Below are 26,545 nucleotides of genomic sequence, written 5' to 3'. Positions count from 1 at the left end.
TTTTGGTTGAATGATAAATTGGGGGCACCGATGGTTGACAAGGATTTGGTGGCTAACAGGATAAGACTTAACCAACAGAAGTACAAAGAATACCATGATAAGAAATTCAAGGGAAATATTACTTGGAAAGGTGGGAATTCTTGTGGTGGTGATTTGGTGAGAGTGACGAAGGGTAGAATGTGTAAGAAGGGTGAATTCAAGTTTTCTAAACCAATGAAGGTTATTGAATGTTTCAAGAATGCAGTGAGAGTCGAAGGTGGAACGGTTTGGAATTCCAACAGAGATTTTAAGTTGTTGGAGGAAAGGATAAACAAGAATGAAAATGTTGTAATAAGGGAGTGGGATCATTGGGATTACCCTTTTAGAGTGCAGAACATTTGTGATAATAAGAAGGTGAGGTTAAACGCGCAAGGAAATTGTGCTACAAGTGCTACAAGTACTACAAGTACTACCAGTAATGAGTGTGACAACAGTAATGGGGAAGATCAGAACAATGTGTTGGGTGATTCTTCTAATCAGATGGGATTCAAAAAAGATTTGAGGGTGCGTAAAGTGACTGCTAAATTCAAGGAATTCATGATGTATAGACGAGTAAGGTATTTGTTTGTTTGTTTGTTTATTTATTTAAAATGCGCGCCAGACCCGGGGGTATTAGGGCGCAGAAAGCATAAAGAGGGTTGTTCAGCTTGGGTTACATTGCTGTGCATTACATTACAATACATTAGGAGACAGTGCTGAAAGGTATAATACAAATAAGCATATGGTGGCAGGAAACATCAGAGAACAATTATATACAGTAAGAACAGACAGTGTCAAGTGGTGTGATCATAGTATGGTGAGGAGTCAGATGTGGTGTTCCTTAATCCAATGGATAAGGTTGAATCTAAAGCATAGGTAGGGCAAGTCTTCCCTCAAGGTTGGTGGGAGTGAGTTCCAGTTTTGGGCGGATTTGATCGGGAAGCTACTTGCACCCGTCTTTGTACGTTTAAATTTGGGCACTAGTAGGAGGTTGGCAGTAGCTGTTCTCGAGGGGCGGTTGGTGGATTGTCTCGAGAATCTGGTAGTGAGGTATTGTGGGGCGGCCTGGTGTAAGCATTTGTGAGTCAAGGAGGCTGTTTTGAGGAAGATTTGTCTTTTATGGAGAGCCAATTGTTAGATCTTCTAAGGTTAGATATGTGGGCTTTCTTGGGAATGTTAAGGGCTGCTCTCAAGGCATTAGTTTGTAAGATTTGGATCTTGTTGGTGATATATGTGTTGCTCCCTACATATAGGGCATTACAATAATCCAGTTTGGATAACACCAGGGCTCTTGCTAAGGTGATGCAGTTATTGGGTGAAAGAAAGGGCTTAGCTGCTCTAATTAGCTTACAAGTATAAGCGGTAGCCGAAGCCATGGAGTTTACTTGTTTTTTGAAGGTAAGAGTAGAATCTAGGTAGAAACCAGAGTAACTTCCTTGGCTACTGTGATGTTGTTATTGTCTATTATGAAGTTCGAGTAGAGATGGCCCAGTTTGTTAAGAGTAGCCGTGGTACCGACAATGAGGATTTCCGTTTTGTCATAATTCAGGCATAGACCATGAGATGCCATCCATGCCTGGATGATGAGGTACACTCTATTCACAAAGGCCAAATCCTTGTTGTAATCTCCCGTCAACGGGATGAGGATCTGTGTATCATCCGCATTGTTAGTGTAGGTGATACTCAGGCCATCTAGATCATCAAAAAGGGGCTTTGCAAAGATGTTGTACAGAGTGGGCGAGACACAGGACCCCTGGGGCACACCACAGGTAATAGGTATGGGGTCAGCAGCTGCTGAGGATGAGAAGACCTGCATACTTCTATTGTCAAGGAAGGATTGAATCCATCCTATGGCTTCTTGTGAGAAGTGAGTGGCTGAGTCCAGGTGGTGGCAGAGAGTCTTGTGATCGACCAAGTTAAACGCAGCTGAGAGGTCATCTAACAGTATCTTGTTTACCATTGCCTCTCAGGATGTCTATTTGTGCTTTGAGGTTGATCAGCGCAGTTTCCGTTCCATGTTAAGTTCTAAAACCTGACTGGCGTACTCCTAGAAGGTGGTTGCATTCCAGATATTGTTGGATTTGGAGGTACGCCACCTTGTGTAGGATTTTAAGCAGGAACTGAACTGCAGGAATGGGGTGATAGTTAGTGGGTATGGACGGGTCAAGTGTTTGTTTTTTTAGAAGTGGGAGGACCCACGACAGTTTCAGATTGTTGGGAATGGTGCCGGTGGAGAATGAGGCATTTATAACTTGGTTATCAAAGGGGAAAGGTCCCGTGCAGCATCCTTTATCATTTGTGCAGGGCAGGGGTCGCCGTGGCAGTTGGACGGTTTAAGAGTTAAGATGACTTTATCAACTTCTAGAGTGGATACTTTCTTGAAATTGAAGAAAGGTGTAGGTAGTGTGGGAGGGGCGGGAAGTAGGGGGTTCAGAGACAAAGGAGCAGTAATTAATGGAAGCAAGGAGGAGAGACTCTTTTTTTATTGTTAATTTTCGCCTGATGGGACATTATCTTATTAGCTAGGGTGCTCTGAATGCTGGTGCAGTTTTTGTCCTTAAGGCAAGTGTCTGGGGCTTGGATGGGCATTTCTATTTCTTTGAGAATTGTGAACAGTTCTTTTTGTTTTAGAGTTAGCTTGGGTGATATGCAAATTGTAGGATTCTTGTTTGGCAAGGATTATTTCTTTTTTGTACAAGGAGGCAAGTTTGTTGAGGTTGTTTTTGTTAGTATCGGACGGGTCCAGTCTCCATATTTGTTCTCATTTAGGTTTCTCTAGTCTAATGGCTTTTAGGTGAGGAGAGAACCATGTATTAACATTTTTTTCTGTTTGTACTTTCTAATTTTCAAAGGTGCTATAGTGTCTAAAGCAGATAGCATTACTTTATTGTACTCTTCAACCAAGGTGAATGGGTCTGTGGATGCAGGAAGAGAATTCAGGGTAGGGAGGATCAATGGAATGGGTTTGTTGGCTGTGATGTTCTTTTTATTTCTAGTGGGAATGGCAGGAGCTATGCTGTCAGCATGTCGGGGAGCTGTGGCTTCTAGGGAGAAGGAGATCAGGTGGTGGTCGGACCAGGGCAGAGGTATTATGGCGGTGATGGAAGTCTGGCAGTTATGCTCTGCTATCCAGTCAAGGGTTCTACCTTTGGTGTGGGTAACGCCTGTTAGCTTTTGGGTAAATCCTAATTCCTCAATGGAATTGTTAATCTGCGTGGCATTAGGATCCGAAGGGTCTTTGAAACCGAGATTGAAGTCTCCTAAGAGAAGGCAGGGATAGGCGTTTTTGAGGTTATCCAATAGGATATTAGTGAGATCTTCTATGAAGGAACCTAGAGGATCCGGAGGTCGGTAGATGAGGTGGATAGATATGGTCTGGGTGTTTGAAATGGTTAGTTTGGCAGTCAGGAATTTCCATGAATCTACATTTAGTGGAGAAGTAAGTCTCAGTGCTAGGCTAGTTTTAGCAACTATGGCTAGGCCACCGCCTCGGGAGGTGGTGCAGTCTATCCTTAGGAGAGTATAGTCCTCAGGAATGGCTAACATGATCGCTGGGCCAGCTGCTGAGTGAAGACAGTATTCAGTGATAGCGAGGAAATCCATTTTTTCAGTAAAGAGTAAATTAGCTATTTCAGTGGCATATGCCACCATAGACCGGGTATTTATTAAGGCTCCTCTTATACCGGTCAGTGTGGTCTCGGTAGGTAGTGCCAAGGTATTATGGTGGTGTCTTCGGTGGGTAGTAGAGTCTCGAGTGAGTCGGCTGTTGAGCTGGAGTGAGTGCTGGGTGTTAGTAGTTTTTTGAGAGGGGGTTTTGATGATAGGCTGGGTGCCTCTTGGGTTTCTAAAGGAGTTATTAGAGAGTGGATGTAAGGATTTGGCTGGAGGTTCATCGATTTTGGGGAGTCTGGCACAAAGTTTAAGGTTTTTTTGGGAGAGATTACATGGTCTGTTTATCAGGCCGTTTAGGTTGGTGGGTTTGTTAAGGGGAGTCGCAAACACAGATGAGGGCAGAGTATGAGGCATGTTAAGGTCTAGTGTATTGAAAAGGTGTAGGATGGTCCTGTTTTGTTTTTGCTCTTACCTTGTTATATACCTACTGTGAGTAATCTTACTATGAATTATTTTTTACTATGTTATGGGCCTTTTGTTTTTGATGTGTAAATAGTTGTCAGTAGATATGTTAAATTACTCTTATTTCATCAGTCAGTGGGGTATATCATTTGTTGCTTGTGTTCTGGTTGGGGGAGGGGGATGTGTAGTATTGCACTATTGTACTGTACAGGAGATTGGCATAGAATGTTAAAATGTATTTTAGTACGTGGAAGGTGGAACCCGGTAGTGTTCTTTGTGAAGCGGTTAGAAAAGGGTTAGAGTGCGAAGGGATAATGTTGGAGTTGTGGGGCCCATTCCTGTATGCTATTTACCAGTGAATAAAGGTTGTTGCATCCTTTATGAAGGTCGTGTCTCCATATCTTCAGAGTCCTATCCTGCTGCCTTTCTTAGTTAGTCGAAAAGAGCGGGCGAAAGCTTCAGCTTCTGTGTGGCAAGCCCCAGGGTTGGCAGTAGTTTTCAGTGATGGGCATTATGGATAGGTGGGGTATACGAGAATCAAAATGGTCAGTGAGAAAAGAGGTTTGGTTAAAAGAGTGGTTGAGGTCGGTGGGCGGACAGAGGTGCAAAGGATTTCCACACAGTGGGGCGAGTGCTGTGAATAAGGTTTAAGCAGGTGTGGTGTTTATGATCAGAACGATTTTCATGAGAGGTGCAAATAATAGGGGCGAGATACAAGGAGGGGTGGCTAGGAGGCATAGGGGTGTTATGATTGAAAGACTGATGTCAGACGTTGGAAGAGGATGAGGATGCACATTGTGTGGAGAGGCAGGTTGGTGGAAGTGAGTTAGGGGTGGTCGTGCGTAGTGAACACCATATAGCGGCAGCAATTTAGAGAAGAAGCTGTGAGCCATACATTATTCCAAGTGATATATGCCCCTCCAGAGTCTATAAGGCTATTCGTACATAGTGCCCGTAGCATGAAGGTTCTGCAGTTGTAGTGGTGAAGTAAACGATTGGTTAATAATGAGTAAAGAACACAAAACGTGTTGTACATATTTAAATAACTCTGCTGTCTTTATGAGTTAATCATTTTAATTGTAAACTTGATTGAACTGGAGAGTTTTACCATGAGCTTGCTTCAGTTGCAAAGTTAAAGTGAACGGTTTTTCTTAACAAAACTGAAAGCATTGTTCTATGTTTGAGCCTTCACTTTTTGTGCTAAATTAGGCTGGATTCCTTGGTGTAAGAAGTAATTGCTGGGAAATTGCATTGCAGTTTCTTGAATGCAGTTAAATGCTCTGTGTTGTTTCCTTGGCTGCTTCTCAAATCAGAATCTCCGAAAAGCAGGCTCTATAGGTTATTACTGACTGCATTCTGAACATTCAGATTGGCTGAAAGAAGGCCAATAATGGCTTTAATTTGCTAATCATATATGTGTGGAATTTACTTGAAGGGTAACAATAGTTAAGTATGTTGTGAATATATTAAGTGCTTTGTTCAATCTCTGAAGAGAGAGAGAGAACTTCTCTGTAAAAGAAAGAGAAAGGTGAGAAGGAGGGCAGGAGAGGCTACCATCCGCAGCTCCACTCTTAATGTGTGACTAGGTTGAAGTTAGGTGCCAATTTGAAAGGCGGTGGCCAGCAAGAGTGGTTGTTTGGAAAGAGCTCAGGAAGCTCCACTTTTGGAAACTTTGTGACTCCCATTGTTTCATCTCCAGAGCAAAGCTTTTCTTGAATAAGGAACCATGGATTCCTAGATTATTTAGAGGGGTCCAGCTTTGTGGAGTATTGTGTTGCATTCCACAGCGAAACAAACAAATGACCACCACCTGGCATAGGCAATGTTGGTTTTCTCCTTTCACTCCAGTCATAGTAGAACATCAAGCATTTTTCTGAAGAGAATCAGCAGATGGGATAGAAATGATTCTGATCTCACAATTACTGTAACGCTCACCTGATTCCCGTAGAGGCGCCGGTCTTGACTGGGCGTATACCGTATCTTCAAAGGTGATGTGTAACACACGGCTGGCTCTTTGGGCTGGACCTCTGTGCACTGTATGTCTGACTCGAAGGGTAAGATGTCTGCAGATAGAAAATATGGGATTAATGAACTGGGTTATTGAATGTCTCTCTCTTCTTCCCTTTCTCTTCTCCTGTAGAACCCCGAAGGTTAACGCTCTCACCTTAGGTAAGTGAACGCTGTGCTGTCCATCTGCCTCGGGGCAGGGTGCTGTAACCAGTTTCTTCACTGGATAAGGGGAGCAGGCCTCTTGACTTCAGAGGACTGCTGTCCGTCGTTTACTGCACGAACGGTAAGTTTCAAGTAATTCTAATGTCTTTAAAGTCTTTAGTAATGATGTCTCTTGTTTTGCAGGGTTCCGGAGATGGTGGATGACGGGCTGAAGTGAGTTGAAGATGGAGCCCGTGTGATGAATTGAAGCGCCTGGAAGCACGTAAGTAAGCGCTTGTTGCCTGCTTCACGATGCGCTCTAACTGTCTTTTTATTTTGCAGGTACAAGTTCGGAGCGGCTGCAGGGTGCCGGAATACCCACTGGGTTAGATGTGGAAAGGAGTAATGGCACGTGAGTATTAAAGTTCCCCAATGTCTTTAAACGCACCTTGTTTTGTCTTACAGATGCGGGATGCAGCGCCGAAGGCCTCCGGAGCGTGCGAAGAGTTGGTAAGCTTTTGTCTTTCAGATGCCGGAATGCAGTGTGAAGACCTCCGGAGCGCACGAAGAGTAGGTAAGCCTTTGTCTTTCAGATGTCGGAATGCAGCGCGAGGCGTTGGTGACAGCCGATGGACCAGGTAAGTGAAGAGCTGTCACTGAAGACCGTAATGCTAACCTGTTCTTTCTTGTCTTTATAGGTGTTGCTGAAGACTGGATTCAGGATGGTAAGCCTTTTTCCTTAGGCCCAGGATCAGATGCAGAAGACACGATGAGCGTTCTGCTGCAGAGGATGCAGAATAACGCAAAGCAAGATCCATCCATCGGGTGTGGTTTAAATAGCCTCCTGTAGTGCTTAGGTGTCTCCTTCCACAGCCACGCCTAGGTAAGAAAAGAGTTCCTGCTTTCCAGAAGAGTTCCAGTGTTCTGAACCTAGGGAGTGGCTCCTGCCCCACCCAACAGGAAAAGTAGTTCCAAACAGAAGAGGATCAGAGGCTCAACTGGCAGGCAAGTAAGCAGCATGGTCTGCTGCAGGTAAGTCCACCCAAGCATTATGAGCCCGGCGCTTCCAGCGCTGGGACTGGGCATATTTATGAGCCTGGTGCCACTGGCGCCAGGACTGGGTCCAAAAGGTCCCAATTGGGACTGGTTGGCACTCGGAACCTGGGTTATGGATCTGCTTCCAAGGGAGTTGGGAAAACCCTGACCTTTTGGAAGCAGAGATCATGACAATTACTAAGGGAGGAGAGAGTGTTCATATTTTTTTACACATGGTGGTGATTGTTAACCTGATGAAGGTCGATAATGTGTCTAGTGCGTCAAGTGTATTTAGCTGTTAGCATTGCACTTAACACTTAGTAATGAGTGTCAACAAAATGGGTTGCAAACCGGATACAATAATGAAGAAGGGGGAGCAACTGTCTAGACACATGCAGTGAGCAGTGAAGCCTACCCTGGAAATAGACATTGGCGGCTGGTAAATATTGTAATTGGAGGGTCTAAATATTTGCCACAAATAAGCATGAGAGACCGAGCATAGTGACCGAGCCCAAAAGAATCATAAGGAGATTAGGGGAGTTTTCTCCCAAGAACATGTTTTGAATAATGGGTAAATAACAGTGCATATTACAGCACACTTTCTATGAATAATTGGGAAATAATCTAGTGGAGAAATGTCAAAACGTTTTTTTTATAAAGGATATCATATGCTTGAAGAATAATGAACTCCATAAAAATTGCAAAGGCGTTTGCCGGAGGTGAGCACAAGAGTTTGGTGGACACTATTAATTTCAAGTATCAACAACATTTTCTTTGTATCATGAGTCGTTTTGAAAGACTCAGATATCATATGTTTGAAGAACAATGAACTCCATACACATTGGAAAGGCATAGATCACAAATACAAGAGATATTTTTTTCATTTTTCCTTGTTGGGATATATTGGTAGTCACCAATACAATTCGTAAAATGTGTCTAATAGGCGCTTTGCTGTATGATAACTACATTAATTTTGGATAATAAGCCAGACTGTTTGCAATCGGTTTTATAGGGTAATGCATGAAAAAATCCAATAGCTGCAACTCACCAACAGTGCACAAGAGCATTTCCGAACGCATTTTCTTGATGCTTTTCCACCAATATATGCCAATATAAAATCATTTTCCCGCTTGTGCCCTTACATTTCCGTGCAAGGTGCACCTATACATGCCAGTATTCCCATATCGGGAACTCATGTTTGCTTTGTGCATAATGCCAGTAATAATACTATAAGAAGACATTACCAAGCTGGCTGGGCCAATACATGCCAGTACCTGCACATAAGAACATGCTCCTGTTGGCTTTGCCATTGCAAATGTCATGCCACAATAAGAACACATGTCTAGCCTTAAAGTCTGACCAACCACTGCCAGCACCTACACCTAATACACGCCAGGTCAATCCCTCTCTTAAACCCTTCTGCTTCTCCCCACTCACCATCCTCGAAGTAGAAGGAATCATAAACAACCTCAAGCCCTCCAATTGCCAAGGTGACCCGTGTCCGGCTCCTATCATCAAGGTAGCATCCCATGACTTAGCCCCGTTCATCACAGCATTCATAAATGCCTCCTTTAAGACGGGCATAGTCCCGGATAACCTCAAGGATGCTTGGGTTATCCCACTTCTCAAAAAACCCTAACATCCCAACTAACTTTAGACCTATTACTACGGTCCCGTTCCTTCTTAAGATCTTGGATCGTGCAGCCTACCTGCAGATCCAAGACTACCTCGAATCCAACAACCTCCTGGGGCTAAGACAATCTGGATTCCGTCCCAAACATGGCACTGAATCAGCCTTGATTGATCTGAAGACTCAGATAGAGACACTAAAGGACAATGGGAAGTTAGCCCTACTCCTCCTACTGGGCCTCTCCGCGGCATTCGACTTGGTCAACCACCAAATACTTTGCCAACACCTTAAATCGGCTGCCCATTTCTCTGATTCTGCCAATGCTTGGATCCACACATTCTTGAGCAATAGATCTATGAGGGTATTCTCACCAACAGCATCGGCAGAGCCCTCCCCCATCCACTGTGCATCCCTCAAGGCTCTTGTGTGTCCCATGCGTTATACAACGTATTTCCAAAACCCCTCTTTGATGTGCTTGACTATCTGGGTGTCTCTTACACTAACTACGTGGATGACACCCAGATACTCATCCCTATCACGGGTGACTACACAGCTGACTCCAAAGCCCTAAATGACATCTACTTGGTCATCCAGGCATGGATGGCGCTTCACGAACTCTGTCTCAACGACGATAAAACCGAGCTTTTACTTCTAGGTTCAAGCCATCGTCTTAATAAGCTAGACCAAACCTACAAATCCTTCTCTATCAACGGCAATGTTATCAATGTCTCCAAAGACACCAAAACATTAGGCATCTATCTTGATTCCACGCTCTCCTTGAGTAGACAAACAAATGCAGTGAGGTCGGCATCTGATTATACGTGCAAACTTATCACTGCTTGCAGACCCTTTCTAAACTCCACCAACTGCATCACCCGCGCCAGATCACTCATTATGGCCAAAATTGATTACTGCAGTGCTCTTTACCTAGGCACTAATCAATCCAACCTCAATAAATTGCAAACGGTACAAAATAATGCCATAAGGGCTGCCTTAAATATCCCGAGACGCTCCCATATCTCCACCATCAGAACTGACTTACGTTGGCTCCCGGTAAAACATAGAATTGCCCTCAAAACGCTTGCCTTGACCCACAAATGCCTGAATAACAATGCTCCACCTTACCTTTCCACTCGCCTGACACTCCACTCCTCTACCAGACCCACTAGATCTGCCCAATCTCACAGCCTCATCCTGCCCAGATTCAAACTTCAAAAAGTGGGCACTGTGAGTTTCCCTGTGCTAGAATCCAAACTTTGGAACACTCTTCCCACTCCTATCAGAACTGAACCATCATTCCTATCCTTCAAGAACAATGTAAACAATTGTCTGTTCTCCCATGAGTTATGAAACCCCCACTCAGACCTGCTTCCTGTGTAACTAGGCTTTACACACATGTAGCATTCATTTGCTTGTATTATAATCTGATTACTACCTGCATCACTTTATGTATATTTGTATAATTCACTGTTCGTATTTAATGATTATGTAACTTGTCTACAAGAGTATGCGCCCGGTTGCCCCTGGGCCTGGTTTGTGCTTTATAAATAAACAAAACTTCAAACTTCAAACTTCTAGCAGGTAATAACCTTTATCATGTTTACTTTATCGTAAATACCCAGTAAAAATGACATGCCACAAAATGTCATGACTCCAAACTATCCTTCATTAACTCTCCTCGACTGACTGGCAGAGGTGGAGGCATCGGACACCTTCTCTCTTCCTGCCTCAATGCCTCACAAATCTCCAATGCCACGTCCTCTGCTACCTCTGAATTCACCATCTCTACTATTGCTCTGCCTCACTCGGTTCATGTCATATCCATCTATTGCCCTCCTGGTCCCACTGGACCATCCTTTGATGATGTTGGGCAACTCCTTGATTCTCTTTCCACTAAACATAACCTCATTCTCTCTGGTGACTTCAACCTTCCTTCTACAAGCACTTCTCAGAAATCTGAACTTTTCTTAGTGACCATGCTCTCCACTCTATCCATAATCTACCTACCCACACCAGGGGTAACTCTTTGGATCTCTTATTCATCTCCACCTCTCTATCAGCCACTAATACTACTGTCACACCATCTATTACTGATCTCTCAATTGTTTCCACCACCATCTCCTTTCAATCCTCTCACCTTTCCTCACCACTTGCTTCACCTATGGCTAAAAGGAAATGTAACCTTCTGCCAAACCCCTTTTCTCTCTGACCTATAGTTCACACTCTCCTCCTTCACACACACTGCCTCTTCCACCAACACTGCCTTCTCCAGCTTTCTATCCCTACTATATAATTAATTCTCCTCTCACTTCCCATTTCTTACTTTCACCCCTAAGTCTCAGCATCCTCAACCATTGGGTCATCCCATGCATACGCTCTCTCAGCACAGACATACATTGGCTGCTGCACAGATGGATGCATACCCACTTCCATGAGGACCTGCAACTCTACTCCTCAAGTGCACTCTTGATAGAGCAAAACAGGAATTCTACTTAACCCTCATTGACTCTCACTCCAACCATCCGTGCTGGCTACAGGGCACCCTAAACTCACTCCTCACTCCTCCCAAGTCGATGACTATCAACTCCACTCTCTAAGCTAATGCCCTAGCTGAATACTTTGCTGCAAAAATGTCCTAAATTAGAGACTCTCTCCTGATCTTTCTCACACTCCCTCCTCCTACATGTTACACTCTGCCTATTCTACCATCATCCTCTGCCTCTATCTCCCACTTTAGTCACACTAATACTGACGAAGTACTATCTCTACCGATGAATGCTAACCCTTCCTGTAGCCCATCAGACCGTCTGCCTCCTCAGCTAGTCAAGTCTATTGCCCCTTAGTGACCTCACACCTCACTGAACTCTTCAAGCTGTCCCTCGACTCCACTTTCTTTCCCTCTGTTTTCAAAAAAGCCATGGTCATCCCTCTCCTAAAAAAGCAAGGGGCTGACCCGACCCTACCGGCTAACTTTTGCCCTGTCTCTCTCCTTCCGCACTACTCTAAAGTGCTCAAAAGGGTTGTGTTCAATCGTCTTAACAATTTCTTAGACATTCACAACCTTCGAGACCCTCTACAAGCAGGTTTCCGCTCCTGTCACGCCACAGAAACTGCTCTCATGAATGTGTCCAACTTTATCGCCTCTGCTAAGCACTCCAACCTATCCTCTATCCTAGTTCTCTTCGCCCTGTTTGCTCTTAATACTTTCTTCCTTGTTGGGATTCGTGATCAAGCCTTTGCCTACACTGAATACTACTTTGTCAATTCTCTGTCTCCTGGAGCAACAAAACCTCTCAACTCGCTCCTATAACTGTTGGTGTTCCACAAAGCTCTGTCTTGGGTCCCCTCCTCTTGAAACTTTACACCTCTGTTCTTGGCTCACCAATCTCCAACTCTGAGTTTTCATACCAAGTCTTCACGGACGACAACCACATCTTCTTCTCTTTTCCTGAACTCTCCTCTGATCTCTTTATCAACAGAGGTGCTCTTCTTCCCTGCCAAAATCTCTCTCTTATCTCTTCCTCTACCAATCCAGTTCCCACCTGACACTCTCCACTACTCTTCTTCAGCTATAAACCTCAGCGTCATGTATGACGCTTTTCACACCTTTTCTACTTTCATCTACAAAACTGGAACAGCAGCTCACCTCAACCTCCTAAATATAAGGAAAATCAGGCACCTCCTTCCTTTCAACAGCACCAAGTATCTCTTAACCACTATTATCTTCTCTAAACTGGACTACTGGGACAGCATCCTCTTCAGTCTCCCCAACTATACTTTCTGTCCTCTCAACAAGATAATTAACTTCGTTACCAGGAGTCTCTTTGAACTGCCTCACTTCACACCTGCTTCTGTGTATCATCAGCAAGCTGGAATGCTGATGATGCAAAAACAGGGCCAGGTATAAATGTCTTCTCCTGGTTCACAAATCTATCTAGGGTAAGGCACCACTGTATCTATCCTCTCTATCCAACTCTACAAGCTTTCTCGTAATCTCTGCTCTGCCTCCTCAAATACCCTTGTGCCTCCTCACCCTTGCTGTACTTCCTCTCGCTTCCGTCCTTTCTCTCTTCTTCCTACAGTTGCATGGAATTCTCTTCTCTCGGACATCCGAGAAACAGTCTGCATGGATTTGTTGAAAACCAAACTCAAAGCCTATCTCCTCGTCTCTGAGTTACCCTCTTAACCTATCTCTCATCTGCCTGCTCGCTAAAATGTTTTCCCTCGCCTCTAACCTGCCTCTGTGCCCCACTTCATCTGCCTCCACTCTTGCACTTCAACCATCATGATCACATCCCGGGCACAGCTGGCTGTACCGCCTACCTGCACTTATCAATGTCCAATGTTGGTTGTCCTTAATCTATATATGTCGACTTATGCATTGTCCCCAATGGCAGTTCCATTTACTCCCCTCCACAACATGGTCAGAATGTCCCTCAAACTCACCCCATGGTAAGAAGCTCACTGCTTCCCATCAAATCTGATTTCTTATCTATTGTATGTTCTTTTGTGATCAAAAGAGCATTGTTCCTCCTGTATAAAACTAAATAAATAAATAAAATAAACTGTGAAAAATGGCTAGACTGGCAGCACCAAAATGCCACATGTAGTAACACTTATCATGCTTGCTTTATCATAGATGCTTTGAAATAAATGTTATGCCACAGTAAGAAATGGCTATACTGGATTAACCAAAATGCCAATCTACCAACGTAATAACTCTTATCATACATGATAAGTGTGCCTACATAGCTAGACAGCACTACATTGCTGCAGTGAGTCTGGTTACGTTTTCTGACTTTGGCATGCCATTTTCTATTGGGCATCAATGTTAAAGCAAACATGTTTGCTTTAACATTGATGCCAGGTACAAATGCAGCCCTCCCGCCTAAATAGAGCGGACCTCTGATTTGGTGATACCCCCAAATCCAAGGCTGCCTTACCAGCATGGTGAGCGCCACTCACTGTGCTGGTGAGGCCCATGAGTGAGTCTCTGATTTAGGAATGTGGGGGAGTGGGCTCCATTTTTCACACACCCATACAGACTCATTCACTAATGCAACCATACACATTCATTCTCCCATCCACACGTGCATCCACACAACATACACAGTTTCATTTATGCATCCACACACAATTTATTTTTTAATCTGCAGCCCCGGTCCAGAATCTGCTCCTCCTGCACCCGCAACACTCTCCTCCTCCCACGCAATCTAAACAGGATACAGAAAGCAGTCTGCGCTTCCTGGTTTCTGCACATGCATGCAGGAGACAGAACATCCCCTAGTGTATTCCTCACTGCACGTTTTTTATTGACAATTCAAGCCAGCCCAGGAAACACTCCCTCAGCTGCAGCAAGCAGCCATGCGAGCGCTTAGTGGCAGTTCATTCAAAATGGGTGGGTTGATGCACTGCAACCCATTATGGATTTGCTGCCACTGGAAATAGAGGTAGACGAGTTACTACTGCTGTACTCTCAGCATGGGGACCAGTATGCAGAGAGAGACAGAAGTGCTCATGACAGGCTCTCCTTCCTTATCAGTATGTCCTCCTTCTGAGTTACATGGCTAGCCAGACTGTGAGTCTCCCATTCTGTGTATCCTCTGTCTGTGTGTGCCACCTCTGCAAACCTCTCATTCTGTGTGCCAATCTATGTGTCTATTGATCTGTGCTTCTTTAAGTCTATATGCATGCAAGTGTGTCTTTAAGTCTGTTTGTCTTTCAGTCTGTATGTTTACCTTTTGTGTTTCAATATATATATATATATATATATTTTTTTTTTTTAATTAAAATGTTTTGTTTGATTTAACAAACTTTTCATTTACACTTATATTACATCTAAAACGTGTCACTAAATCATTACATTTCAATCATTCGCTTAGAAGCCTTTGCTGATCTCAGTCCAAAATTTGATTACTGTGATAATAAGGCGTTGATCTTGTCCTCTTAGTAGGTTTGCCCATCTTTCTTCAGTCGTCATTTGTTTGTCGGATATCCTGAAGAAGTCTCTGTATAGATCTCTTTTTTCTTTAAGAGCTGGGCAGACCATGATCAGGTGAAAAAGTGTTTCTCGCATGTTTGTCTCTTTACAGAAACGGCAATCAGAGGATTTATTATCTGATTTATCTGTCATAGTTAAGTAGTCACAGGTCGGTAAAATGTTGAGTTGAAAGCACAAAAAGAGATCACGGATGTTGCGATCCGGAAATTGATTCAAGAAACGTGGTAATTCGTGAAGGGCCCTTATTTCAGTTTCACATTTGAGATGGCGTTTATATTTACTTTGTTCGTCTATAGTTCTTATCCAATCATTAGTCCGAATTTTTCGTTTCGCATGCTGTGGTCTATTTATCACCATTTCCTCAGTGATTTCTTCTGTTTGCATTTTTTGTTTAATCTCGGAAGTCCACTAAGAAAGGGCTGAAATCCGAAAGGCTTGTTTTTTTTCCTTAAGAATTTCCAGCGATGGTATTTTATCTTCTGAGATTATTTTCCTATGGAGATCCATTTGCTTCCAAAGAACTATAGATTGTATAGACTGGAGGGCTAATTCAAATCAGATTCTTGGCATCGGGAATGATTTTGGCAGGGCTAAGATTTTCCTCCAAAATATCGCCTCGTAGCGTACCATTTCATTGTTTGCTGATTAATTAATGATTCACTGGCGTAGGTCAAGATCGGAATTACTTTTTGTTTATACAATGTAGTTGTAGCTTTTATTGAGTACGTTCCATATTTTAGATGAAAAAAACGACCTTGTCTTGCCAATGATCTTGCTTTTCCCTCGATGTGGTCTTTCCATTCTTTTTCGTTCAAGGAGGGGTTAATCAATGCACCCAGATATTTTATTGTCTTAGTTATCACGATCTCTTTGTTTTCTAGATGTATCTTTAAGTTGCATCGGTTCTTATTTTTTGAGAGGAGAGTTTCATTACCTTAGTTTTGTTGATATTTATTTGCAACTTGTTTTCGATCATGAAGATTTGTGCTTTATCTAGAGTTTTTTGAAGGCCTGTCACAGTCTTGTCTAAGATGATAATATCATCAGCATAAATTAGAGTTTGAATGGGTTCGTTGTTGATCGTTGGAGGGTTCGCCACTTTATTTTGGATTTTTTTACCCAAAGCCACAAGTGTACAGATTGTATAGGCAGGCGGCCAAGGGGCACCCTTGTTTCAAGCCATTCCAGGTGGGAATCGGTTTTGTCACCATACCATCATTCGTTAGCCGGACTTGAATGGAGGTGTTCGAGTAAAGCTGTTTTATTGGGTTCAGGATGGAAGAAGGACAGCCCCATGATGTTAATTTAGTCCAGAGATTTTGTCTGTTGACAGACTCGAAGGCCATCTTTAGGTCTATGAAGATGGCATATACTTGTTGGGTCTTGACTATAGCTTCGTATTTTATCATGTTCAACAGAAGAAGGTTCACATTGGTTCCTATTTTGGTGACAAAACCAGTTTGTGTTTTTTCTTGCTTGACATTTTCTGCTGCCAGATGTTGAGTTTTTTTAGAAGGTAGCCTGCGAATAATTTCCCTAGAGGATCTAAGAGGGCTATAAGTCTGTAGTTTGCCGGATTTCTTCGGTCTCCTGCCTTAAAAATTGGAATCAGAATGGCTACTGACCAGGTGCGTGGGATTTCTTTTATCTTTCCTATGAGCTGGAGAAGGTGGATGAAAAAGGTGGCCCATTCTTCTGGAGCTGCTTTGAGATTGATGTTTGATAGTCCATCAGCACCTGGTGCTCGAGATGGATTGAGGGCCATGATGGTATTTCTAATATCTTCTATTTCCCAGGTAAGATTCCAAGAACAGTCTTCTTTCTCTACGTCGCTTATCGAAGTGTCAATGCTTCGTTTGTAGAGATTTGAAAAATGGTTAACCCATGTGTGTGATTCGACTTCTTGGATCATGGAATGGGCTTTAGATTAATCATTCAACAGTGACCATAGGTGCCTTGTATTTTTCTGATTCAACGCAGCTAGGATCGCTTTCAATATATTACAGGCAGTGGGAGGAAGGAATTCCGTGCAATGTAGAAAAAAGAACCTGCAATGGATGAGGCACCGGTGCAGTGCAATAGAGAATTTCTTTCCTAATAAATTGCAATGGGTGATTTTTCAAGTTTTGTCATTGAGGTTGCATTTCATGAGCCGCACCTTGAACGTCCTTAATCTACAATCGTATTCACTTCCCTACACCAAAGAGCTGAAAGTGGGAGAAACATGTCTGTGAACACATCCATTTTTGGCCAGCAAACACACATTTCATGCGAAACAGCCTTATGGATTTGAAGGCTGAGGATCCCCTAGGGAACATGTACCTGCCAGTATCCCTCATCCTTGTGATTGCATTCTCTGGCAAAATCGTAACTAAAGCAATGGAGGGAGGGGGTCATGTTTGTAGATTATCAAGGGATGGGTTTGTTTGCCTTTGAAGAATAGAACAAAAAACCAACTGCCAGCGTGGGAGATAAAAGCCCAAATGGCCACTTAAGAAAACGATCATGCTTTCTTTGCTAGAGTCGCAGCCCCTCTTGCCCACCCCCAGGTTTGAGAGACCATTTCAAGTGAAAAGCTAAAATTAGTAACTGGCACACTGAACTTTCATTGTAATCTAAGCACCGATTGGTGCTTTTCCCAGCCTTGCCTTATGATAAGCCCGGTCACTTTGCGCCGCATATCTGTCTTTCCAATGAGGTCGCCATGGAAAGGGAGAAGGGACTACAAGTAGTCCCTTCTCCCTGTTCCATGGTGGCCATTTTTTTGTTTACCTTTTTACCTTTTTTTACCTTTGGTATAATGGCCGCCACTGAAAGGCAGAAGGGACTACGTGTAGTCCCTTCTGCCTTGCATGGCAGCAATTTTCTTTGTTTGCTATTGCTACCACAGAAAGAGAAAACAGACTATGTTTTCCCGTCCACGGCGGCCCCATGCCTGTAGGCCATTACCGCATTACTGTAACTATGGGCCCCGGGGGCATTACCTTATGCAATTTTGAAATATTGAAAGGCCCTAACTCCGGGCCTAGTCTGTGTGTTTCCCAGCAGTCTATGGGCCTCATTGCAGTTTTGCCGGTGCAGTAAAAGTGCTGGTAAGTCTGGCACCAGCACTTTTACCTCAACGGCAAAACACGAGTTTGCCGGGGGGATGGGAGCACTGATTTACCTACAGCCAAGAGCTGGAGGTAAATCTTGCCCCCAATGGTAATAAAATGCTGGAATTACCTGGCACTGGTAATTCCAGTGTCGGTTATCCTGGCAATCCCCTCCGTGGTGTTTTATGGGACTCTATGGAATGGGGATTTATTGGCATTTCCACCACTTGGAATATGCCAGCAATTCCAGCATTCCAAGTGGCAGCAATGGTATTACCAAAACTGTAATGACCCCCCCCCTATGTGTCTTTGCTTGTGTCTCACTGTTTGTCCTAGTCTGCCATTTTTCATGCTCTCTCACAGCACCTTGAACTATGGGGTGAAAGCAGATTTTGATCTCGCCACGTACCTGAAGTTGTACCCCGGGGACACGTTGTTCTTCTCAGAGATGCTGTCCAGGCGTGTGAAGGTGTACTTGGGAATACACTCATCCCAGGAGCGATCCAGGTCACACACCCAACCAATCTTTATTCCCATCACACCGCCCTGCAACAGAGAAATGAGAGGTCTCACACAGGGGGGCTAGTGCACAACCAAAATGAAAAGAGAAGAGATCCTAGCCAGATGACCCAATGCACAACCCAAGCCAGATATCATGGATTTTCTGCGCCTAAGCATGGTCCATTCTACCGAAACCGTATTTTAAGGTTCTAGATAGGGAGCGGCCATACATGTTGCCCTCCTCCTACATTGCCGCTGTTTACGCAGCATCTCGCAATACGTCTAAAGCACATCACTTAGCCAGCCGTTTCCTTTGGCTTGCATTTAATTGCTCCCCTCTTCCCGTCTATTATTTGCCTCCTTCCTCCCCCTCTGAGGACTGGGCAACAATAGCTATTGTGCAAATATTATCAAAATGACCCAAGAAAGGCACCCAACTTCAACGGCTGTTCCAAGAGACTGAGACCTGGTCCAGTCCCTCAATGATATTCACAACAAGCACCCCAATTCCCACCTATGTAAAAATAAAAAACAGACAAAATTAGTAGTGGGCAGCCAATCAGGGCAGACTACCCGCAGCTTGAACCACCTGCGTGTCATGTGAGTCACAAAACCAGGGCTCAAGTTGATGGCACATGCGGGTGGATGGAGTCCATCCATTTTTTTCAGAAGGTGGACTCAGTCCCTCCAGCTAAAATGAGAAACACTAAAAGTCTTGCATGAATTTATGCCGACCTGCGGGATCGAACCGTGGTCGTCAGGTTTGCAGGCATCACCACTACACTATACAACCTGATGAAATCTGACAAACAACGAAAGTTGAAAGGTCCTATTTCGGTACTGCATGTTCCCGGAAAAACATTTGCATTGGTTCGTGACGTTTTTAAACATGCATACCTTTTAACGTTTTCAAAAATAGTATTAGAAGAAAATATCCTCTCTTGGTTTTGTTTGTGTGTTGATTTTATGAAAGGCAAATGCCATTCGTCCCGTTCAATTTGGGTGGTTATTCAAAGCTAATTTAATGAAATGTGCATATTTCACCTTGATAGGATACTTTCTGGCGACGTCACATCCCATTACGTTTGTTGGTGAGTCCCCCCACTTTTATTTTAAGGACTTGACCCCTTCACAAAACCCTTGGAAACTGAACTGCTCCAGACAGCGTATCTAAAGGTTGACACTATGAATGCACACACGTTGGTTACCACAGCACAGTGTTCTGCAAAGCACTTTCTGCAACTGCTCAGAGCATAAAGACTGGGCTGGCCGTGTTCATGATAGTTTATTGGACCCACTCTGAGATATTGCCAAGGGAGAGTCAAAGGAGGGTGTGATCACCCGCTCTGTGGCTACTGTGTCGAATATTAAAGTGTGTTGTTTTGTATTTGTCTGCAGCTGAGCAGGCTGAGATTTTCGTCATAGCTTTTAGTTTATGCAATTCCCTCAAAGACCTTAAAATGAATGTATCAGTAAGAAGACCTTCTCACCTCCTGTGAGCCTTCTTCAGTGACCCTGACTCCTTCTGGAGAACTTTACGCCCCTGCACCCCGCACCCCCCTAGGCAGTGCTTAATTTGTAGAAAAATAAGTGCCAGGACCCAAATATTTTTTAGCACCGCTGCGACACTGCAGGTGGGCAGTTCCCCACCACTGCTGCTCCCCACGGTGTTGGCATATTTGGTGTTACACTACAGCTTGCCCCTCCTCATTGCGATTGATGGATGCACTGACTATCACCACTTCATAATGAAAGTGCAACAATATTTGCCGGGGCTCAAGAATAGGTGCCAGGGCTTAGCCCTGGCAAACACACCCACAAATTAAGCACTGCCCCTAGGCAACAATCCACTCTAAGTACAATTTAACCAACACACTGTCCCTTCCCACACACACTACAGCAATCTCCTTAAAATGTACTTCACTAGTAATTTCACACTCCTATTCCAAATCACCACCACTCTCCCCATCCTCTTCACACCTTACTCCTATCCCTATCCCCAGTGTAAATGTCCCCTGGGTAGAGAATAACATGCAATGTTTCATAGAGAATCCCCAAGACAGACGCACACTGCCGAAGCCTTTGATTAGTTACACTGTACCCGTTGCACTGATTTTGTATTCTGCCTATCCTCTTCAAAACCCCATCCCATCCACTTGATTACCCTAATCATCCACCCTTTCAGACCTCATATGTGTACATCTGCAAACGGGAAAGAAAACCCCAGAATTGATCACAGCCTATACAGCTATTCAATTCTACCCTTTCAGCAACATTTGACCTTGAACAATCCTCTCCCATAACCAACCCCATCCATTGCATCTTACAAAATGGTACAATCCATTATTGAACTCCCGATACACCAATCACCCATTCTGTACTTCAGGTGGACAGCTTTGCAACACATCAGCTTTGTAAAAATCACAATGACCTGCACCTTTCTCACTGCACCCTTGGGCCTCTCTCCTGCACTCATTCCTTTGCTCCACCCTACACTCTTCTTCCACCCTTCTCTCCTACTTCCCAGAGGAGACCCTCCCCCACTCCAGTTCTACAGCCTACCTCTCCTATCCCCAGCTGACCCTTTAGGTCACTCAACTTTTGCTAAAGCCTTTCTCCCTGCATAATCCTGAAGTAGGTCCACATTTCTTGACACCTTGTACCTGCTCCACAACTTTGGTAGTTACACAATACTTAAAAATGTCCTAGATCGCTGCCAATCCGCAAACTCTCCCCATCTCCTTCCGCTGGTTCTTCTTTGTTACCCATGGACGCATTGGTATGAATTTGCACACCGGCTACTTCTAGGTCTACAAAAATCCAATATCTCACAATTGGGTGCACGACAAATGCCCCCATAGGAGTCACACACCTTGACATCGTCATCACTACCACTAAGCTTAACCACACGCTATCCGCCTCCTACTTGAGCTCTGGGACACCTGTACTACCATCTATCACAACATCCACCCAGTTTGTCGGATGGAGGCAACCCTACTGTGCCCTTCCCTTGCTCGCCTCCCACCTCTCTGCCCAATTCCACTTGGTATTGAGAAGCTATAAGTCCTTTGCTGCCACTAGTCGCTCTGTTAGTTTCTCCAAAGACACCAGCTCTATGTTCAGCTTTAGTCTCGTGACATCCTCTCATTAATTGGCTTCTCCTATCATCTATTTTTATGCTTTACGCCATTCATTTTAAACTGGGAAACAAAATACCATGTTCTACTGTCGATATAACACGATAAGCATAGTTTATTTTTACTTTATGGCTGCATTGCTAAAATAAAAGAGCTGCGGTAATCAAAACTATTTCAGTTTTGAGACATTCATTTTATTGTATTTATTGAGGGTGACTCGTGTTTCACCCAGAAAAAAGTTACAAAAGCAATCACCAGTCAACGGGGCAATCCAGAGATAGGTTCTGTACACTAGCGGGAAGTATGGAGATCACGTGACCGCTGGATGTTGGTGAACACATGTTACCGGAGACAGACGAGAGATTACAGAGAGTGGTGCAATGAAACTGACTGACTACAGGTTACAATGTGCCATGCAGCCGTGTGCATGTTGCTTAGAGAGTGGGAGTAATCTGAGAGTAGCAATGCTCCTTTAAAATTGAGGAGCTGGGGCTTTTTGGACTGGGATGGAAGAAGAAGTGCCAGTGATGAGGAGCAAGAAGGCAGAAGGAGTTGATTCGTGAGGAGGAGCAGGGTGGTTGGACGATGGAGAGATTAGTGGGGGAATTGGGGTGGAAGATTCACGGGGAGAATAACGAGAGATAGTATTAGCTAGATAGGGGGTTGCACGCCCTGGCGGAGGAGTTGCAAACAAACAGTATGGATCTAAAGAAGACAATTTTCTTCGTGGAAAGTTAACTGCCATGGAGGTGGTGTATAGAGGTGAAAGAAGAGCAGTAGACATTACAGAGGATAAGAGTGGCAAAGTTCAGTACATTGTCAAGCAGTGAGAAGCAGTAGAGGTGACGGCCAAGGGCGGAGCCACCACAGGAGTCAAGGTGACTGACTACTGAAGTCGTCATGAGAGTTTTGGTGCAGTTCTATGCGAGGAGGGGGCAGATTTCCCCGATATGAAGCAGGCTAATTCTTGCTGCAGTCAAAATAAAGGTGCTGAAGGTTAATGTTGCTGTCCAGAAGGACCGCAATGTTGCATGCCTTGGGGCAAGATAGAGTAGGTCATGTGGAAACGAGACGGACATAATTGAGGGAGGAAGTTAGATAACTGTGGTCTTAGAGGAGTTGAGCATAAGACAACAAAGTGATATCCAGTGATAAATAGCAGCCAGGCAAGCCGATATGACCGGAGAGAGATCAAGAGTAAAAGAAGGTAAGGATGAGAAGATGTGCATTCCATCTACAAAGAGGTAGAAGAAAAACCCAGAGGAGGAGATCATTTGACCGAGGGAGGAGGCATAGAAGATAAAAAGTAGGGGGCAAAAAACAGAGCCTTTGGAATGCCAACCGGGAGGGGGTTCCGTCAAAAGTGGCCATGCCCCATGAGATGGATAAGGACCGATGTGCATAAGAGGCAACCCATGCAAAAGCACTGCCCTTAATTCCTAGGTCCGTTGAAGACAGAAGAAGAAGTTTACCACTGTGTCAGAGGTGGCCGAGAATTCGAGTACACCTCGGACAGATGAAAGTTTGCAGTGGTGAGCAGATGTCAGAAAGTTCAAGATATGGATAAGACCTCTCCCCGTCTATTACAGGAACAGTGTGGCACCATGGTCAAGAGAGCAGGTCCATGCATCTGTGATGGGGAGGAGAGCCAGAGTCAATGAGCTGGACTCTGAACCAGAGGCTCAACTTGGATAGTTGAGGATCCGCTGTGCGATGACCGGTGCAGAGAGACCCTTGATACTAAAGCAGAGGAAGCAGATGGAGGGGCATGCTGAGAGACCAGCTGGTACATGTCCAGAGCCAAGTCAGTGACCAAGCCAGAATGTGAGGAAACCTATTTGGGAGTGAACCGAGACCCAGAGAACACTGAGCAAAGAGGTTGCGTGTTCAGAACCCTGATTCCACTTAAAAAGTCTGCAGGAGGTGCACCAGCCCAGCGAGGGCCGCCCATACAATCCACCCAAAGAGAAGGCCCAAATGGTAGAAGGAGCCTGGTAATTAGTATCCAGAGTGGAGGTGACAAGATCGGAGGCAAGCTTGTGGTAGCTGAAGTGGACGTTGAAGGGAGTGTACTCCATGTAAAGAAAGGAATTGACAGAGTCCAAGGATTAAGCCCCGAGCAGTGGGGGCATTAACACTTCACGTAATACCCCGGGGCCCATAGTTAACGAAGGCCACTGCGAGGGGCTTATTCTTATTAGTACCACGGCCCATAAGACCGGGGTACTAAAGCACTTTTTTATGGTTGCGAAACACTCACAACAGGAAAAAGAAAGTTTAAAAAATGGGCACCGGGGAAGGGAAAACAAAGTCTGTTTTCCTTTTACATGGCAGCTATTGAAAACAATTTTAAAAAGTAAACAAACAAAATGGGCACCATGGAAAGGGAGAACGGACTATGTGTAGTGGCCATTCAAAAAAAAGGAAAAAGGAAACAAAATAAACCGGCTGCCATGTTAAGGAGAGAAGGGACTACGTGTAGTCCCTTCTTCCTTTCCATGGCGGCCTGTCGCAGATCAGGAGCGGATGCACTGGAGACAGAAGTGCTTCAAGTGCACCCACTCCCGAAAAGTACGTAAGTGTGGGGGGGAGGGAGGAAAGGAAGGGAAAAGTGGGGAAGGGGAGACAGGGTTTAGAAGCACCTCATTCTCCGGCAAGGGGAGATGGCAGCCGCCAACCCTGAGGAGGCTCAGAGCGGCGGGATTACCCTCTGGTAACGACCGCATTCTGTGCCTATCATGCAGAACAAATGAACCAGTTTTGGTATTTATATTCGATAATACTTTTATTATATTACATATTATTGATTGTAGAATATTAGAGATTCATTACTCATGTTGGTATTCAGATGATCAGTTGAAGGCAGCCATCTCAACAGGCACATGCAGAAGATTCATGGGATATAATATATTTTGTCCATTGAATTTCTTAATTACTTACCTAGCAGTAGGCACAGGGTGGTTTCACCACCAAGGCCAGTTCAAGCGCCTCAAAAGTGAGCAGGAGATAGCAAGAGGCTGCGTGTGAAGGGGAGATCGCCAGGATTGGCCCCTGAGTATCGCGAGAGAGAAAATATGTATCCACTGGAGCCAAAAGAGGCCAATAACTATTCATCAATAAAGGAGGCAAAGGAACTTTGAATATTGTACGCTGATGGCGAGAGAAAGAGGCTACTATGATAAACCATGAGGAAGATGAGAGCAAAATGCTGTATCTTGGGATTTGGAGGCCAACCCCTCAGTGTCAAAAAGTATGAAGTACTTTGGAGCATGGCAAACTGGTAGAAAGAAGAGTCCAAGGGGAGTGACACTGCATTCTGGGATATGCAGTAAAACAGCAAAGATACTTTTGACACACTGTTCTCTGGCAAAGTGAAAGAGTCCAGTGGGAAAGAGAGTGACATCTCAAGACGGAGATCAAACACCGGTCCTCCAGAGAAAGAGGAGGTGTAGACATTAGGGTCTAGTAGAGGGAAGGAACTCAAAGAAAGAGAGAGCAAGACCAAGGGAAGACAGGGAGAGTGGGAACATGAGACATGTGTACTCACCCAGTCCCAAAAACGTTACGGGCCACATAACAGAAGTTTTGCATTGGTGCAAATGCAGTTACCACTATGGAAAAATGTTCCCTATCGCAAGAAACATATTCTTTTTATGCATTTTTGCAACAGGGTAAATCTCTAAGACGAGTACAAACAGGGGTCAAGTCCTAAAATTGGAAGTGGAGGACTCATGAACAAACGCAATGGGATGTGATTTGGCCAGAAATTAACATATCAATGGGAAATATGCACATTTCATTAAATAGGCTTTGCATAACCACCCAAATTGCACAGGACGAATGGCACTTGCCTTTCATAAAATCCAAATCAAAACAACACACACACACAAAACCAAGAGAGGATGTTTGCTTCTAGTAGTGTTTTTGAAAACATTAAAAGGTGTGCATGTTTTACATTCCAAGAACCAATTCAAATGGTTCCCTGGAACTTGCAGTACTGAAATGAAACATTCCACCCTTAGTTGTTTGTTATTTTTAATCAGGTTATATAACGCAGTGGTGAAGTGCCCTGCCTGCAAATCTCACTACTGCGGTCGGTCCCTAATGTCAGGTTTATTTTCTAAATTCAAAGAGGACATTTAATGTTTCTCATTTGAGCTGGGGGGGCGGGGGGAGGGACTGAGTCAACTCTCTGAAAAAAGTGGGCCCTAAAAACATTGCCCTGGTGCCAAAGGGCATTGCAGGAAATAATGGTTTAGCACCAAGATGGCGGTACAAAGCTGCTGTAATGTCACCCTACGTCTCCTCAGTGCAGCTTTAGTGCCTTTGAGCATTCTTTGGGACACCCCTTGATAGCTTCTCCTCCGGCTCCCTCTCTGCGCCTCTCTCTTTCTCATCTTTGCCCTCTCTCTCCTGACATCCGGCTCTCTCTTACTCCTTCCCTCTCTTTCTGGGAAGTAACCCGTAATAATTCTGCTGCAAAGACATGTGTCTTTCCCCTGCAAGAGGTCTGAATAAGAAGAAATGGGCATGTTGGTAATGCCAATGAAAAGGCATCATTTGTGTCATCACTGGAAAAGGACGGTTGTCCATAGAGGATAAACACTCATAAAAACAGATTTTAAAAATGGTTTGGTTCAAACATTGTAAAACCACTTCCGAAGTCACAAGCCCCATAGGATAAACATTGATAATCCTGCTTATTTGCTGTGAAACGTAAATCTTTTTCTCATTTCACTCCCACACGACATGCTGCCATGCCCGGGTCACTGACTGCCCATCCTCTAACTGCCACTGGTTGGCACTCGGCTGCCCGATGCCTGCCAACCCGAAAATGAGACTTCTTCTGCAGCACCAACATGCCTCCCATCTTAGTGCTGCATGACCTCATCATATAGGCCCA

The 26,545-nt window shown here is 44.3% G+C and overlaps 1 protein-coding gene across 1 annotated transcript in view; it reads right to left on the bottom strand.

Moving 5' to 3' along the window:
- Positions 1-26,545, bottom strand: part of P2RX3 (purinergic receptor P2X 3) — a 338,535-nt gene that overhangs the window by 50,628 nt on the left and 261,362 nt on the right. Inside the window, exon 8 of the mRNA XM_069629000.1 lies at positions 18,414-18,550. Within this exon, the coding sequence (XP_069485101.1) occupies positions 18,414-18,550 (137 nt within the window). The remainder of the gene's footprint in view (positions 1-18,413; positions 18,551-26,545) is intronic.

This window comes from Ambystoma mexicanum, chromosome 12, assembly GCF_040938575.1.
Source record: "Ambystoma mexicanum isolate Mex_15411 chromosome 12, UKY_AmexF1_1, whole genome shotgun sequence".
Taxonomy (NCBI): Eukaryota; Metazoa; Chordata; class Amphibia; order Caudata; family Ambystomatidae; genus Ambystoma; species Ambystoma mexicanum.
This window is presented reverse-complemented; position numbering and strand designations above follow the sequence as displayed.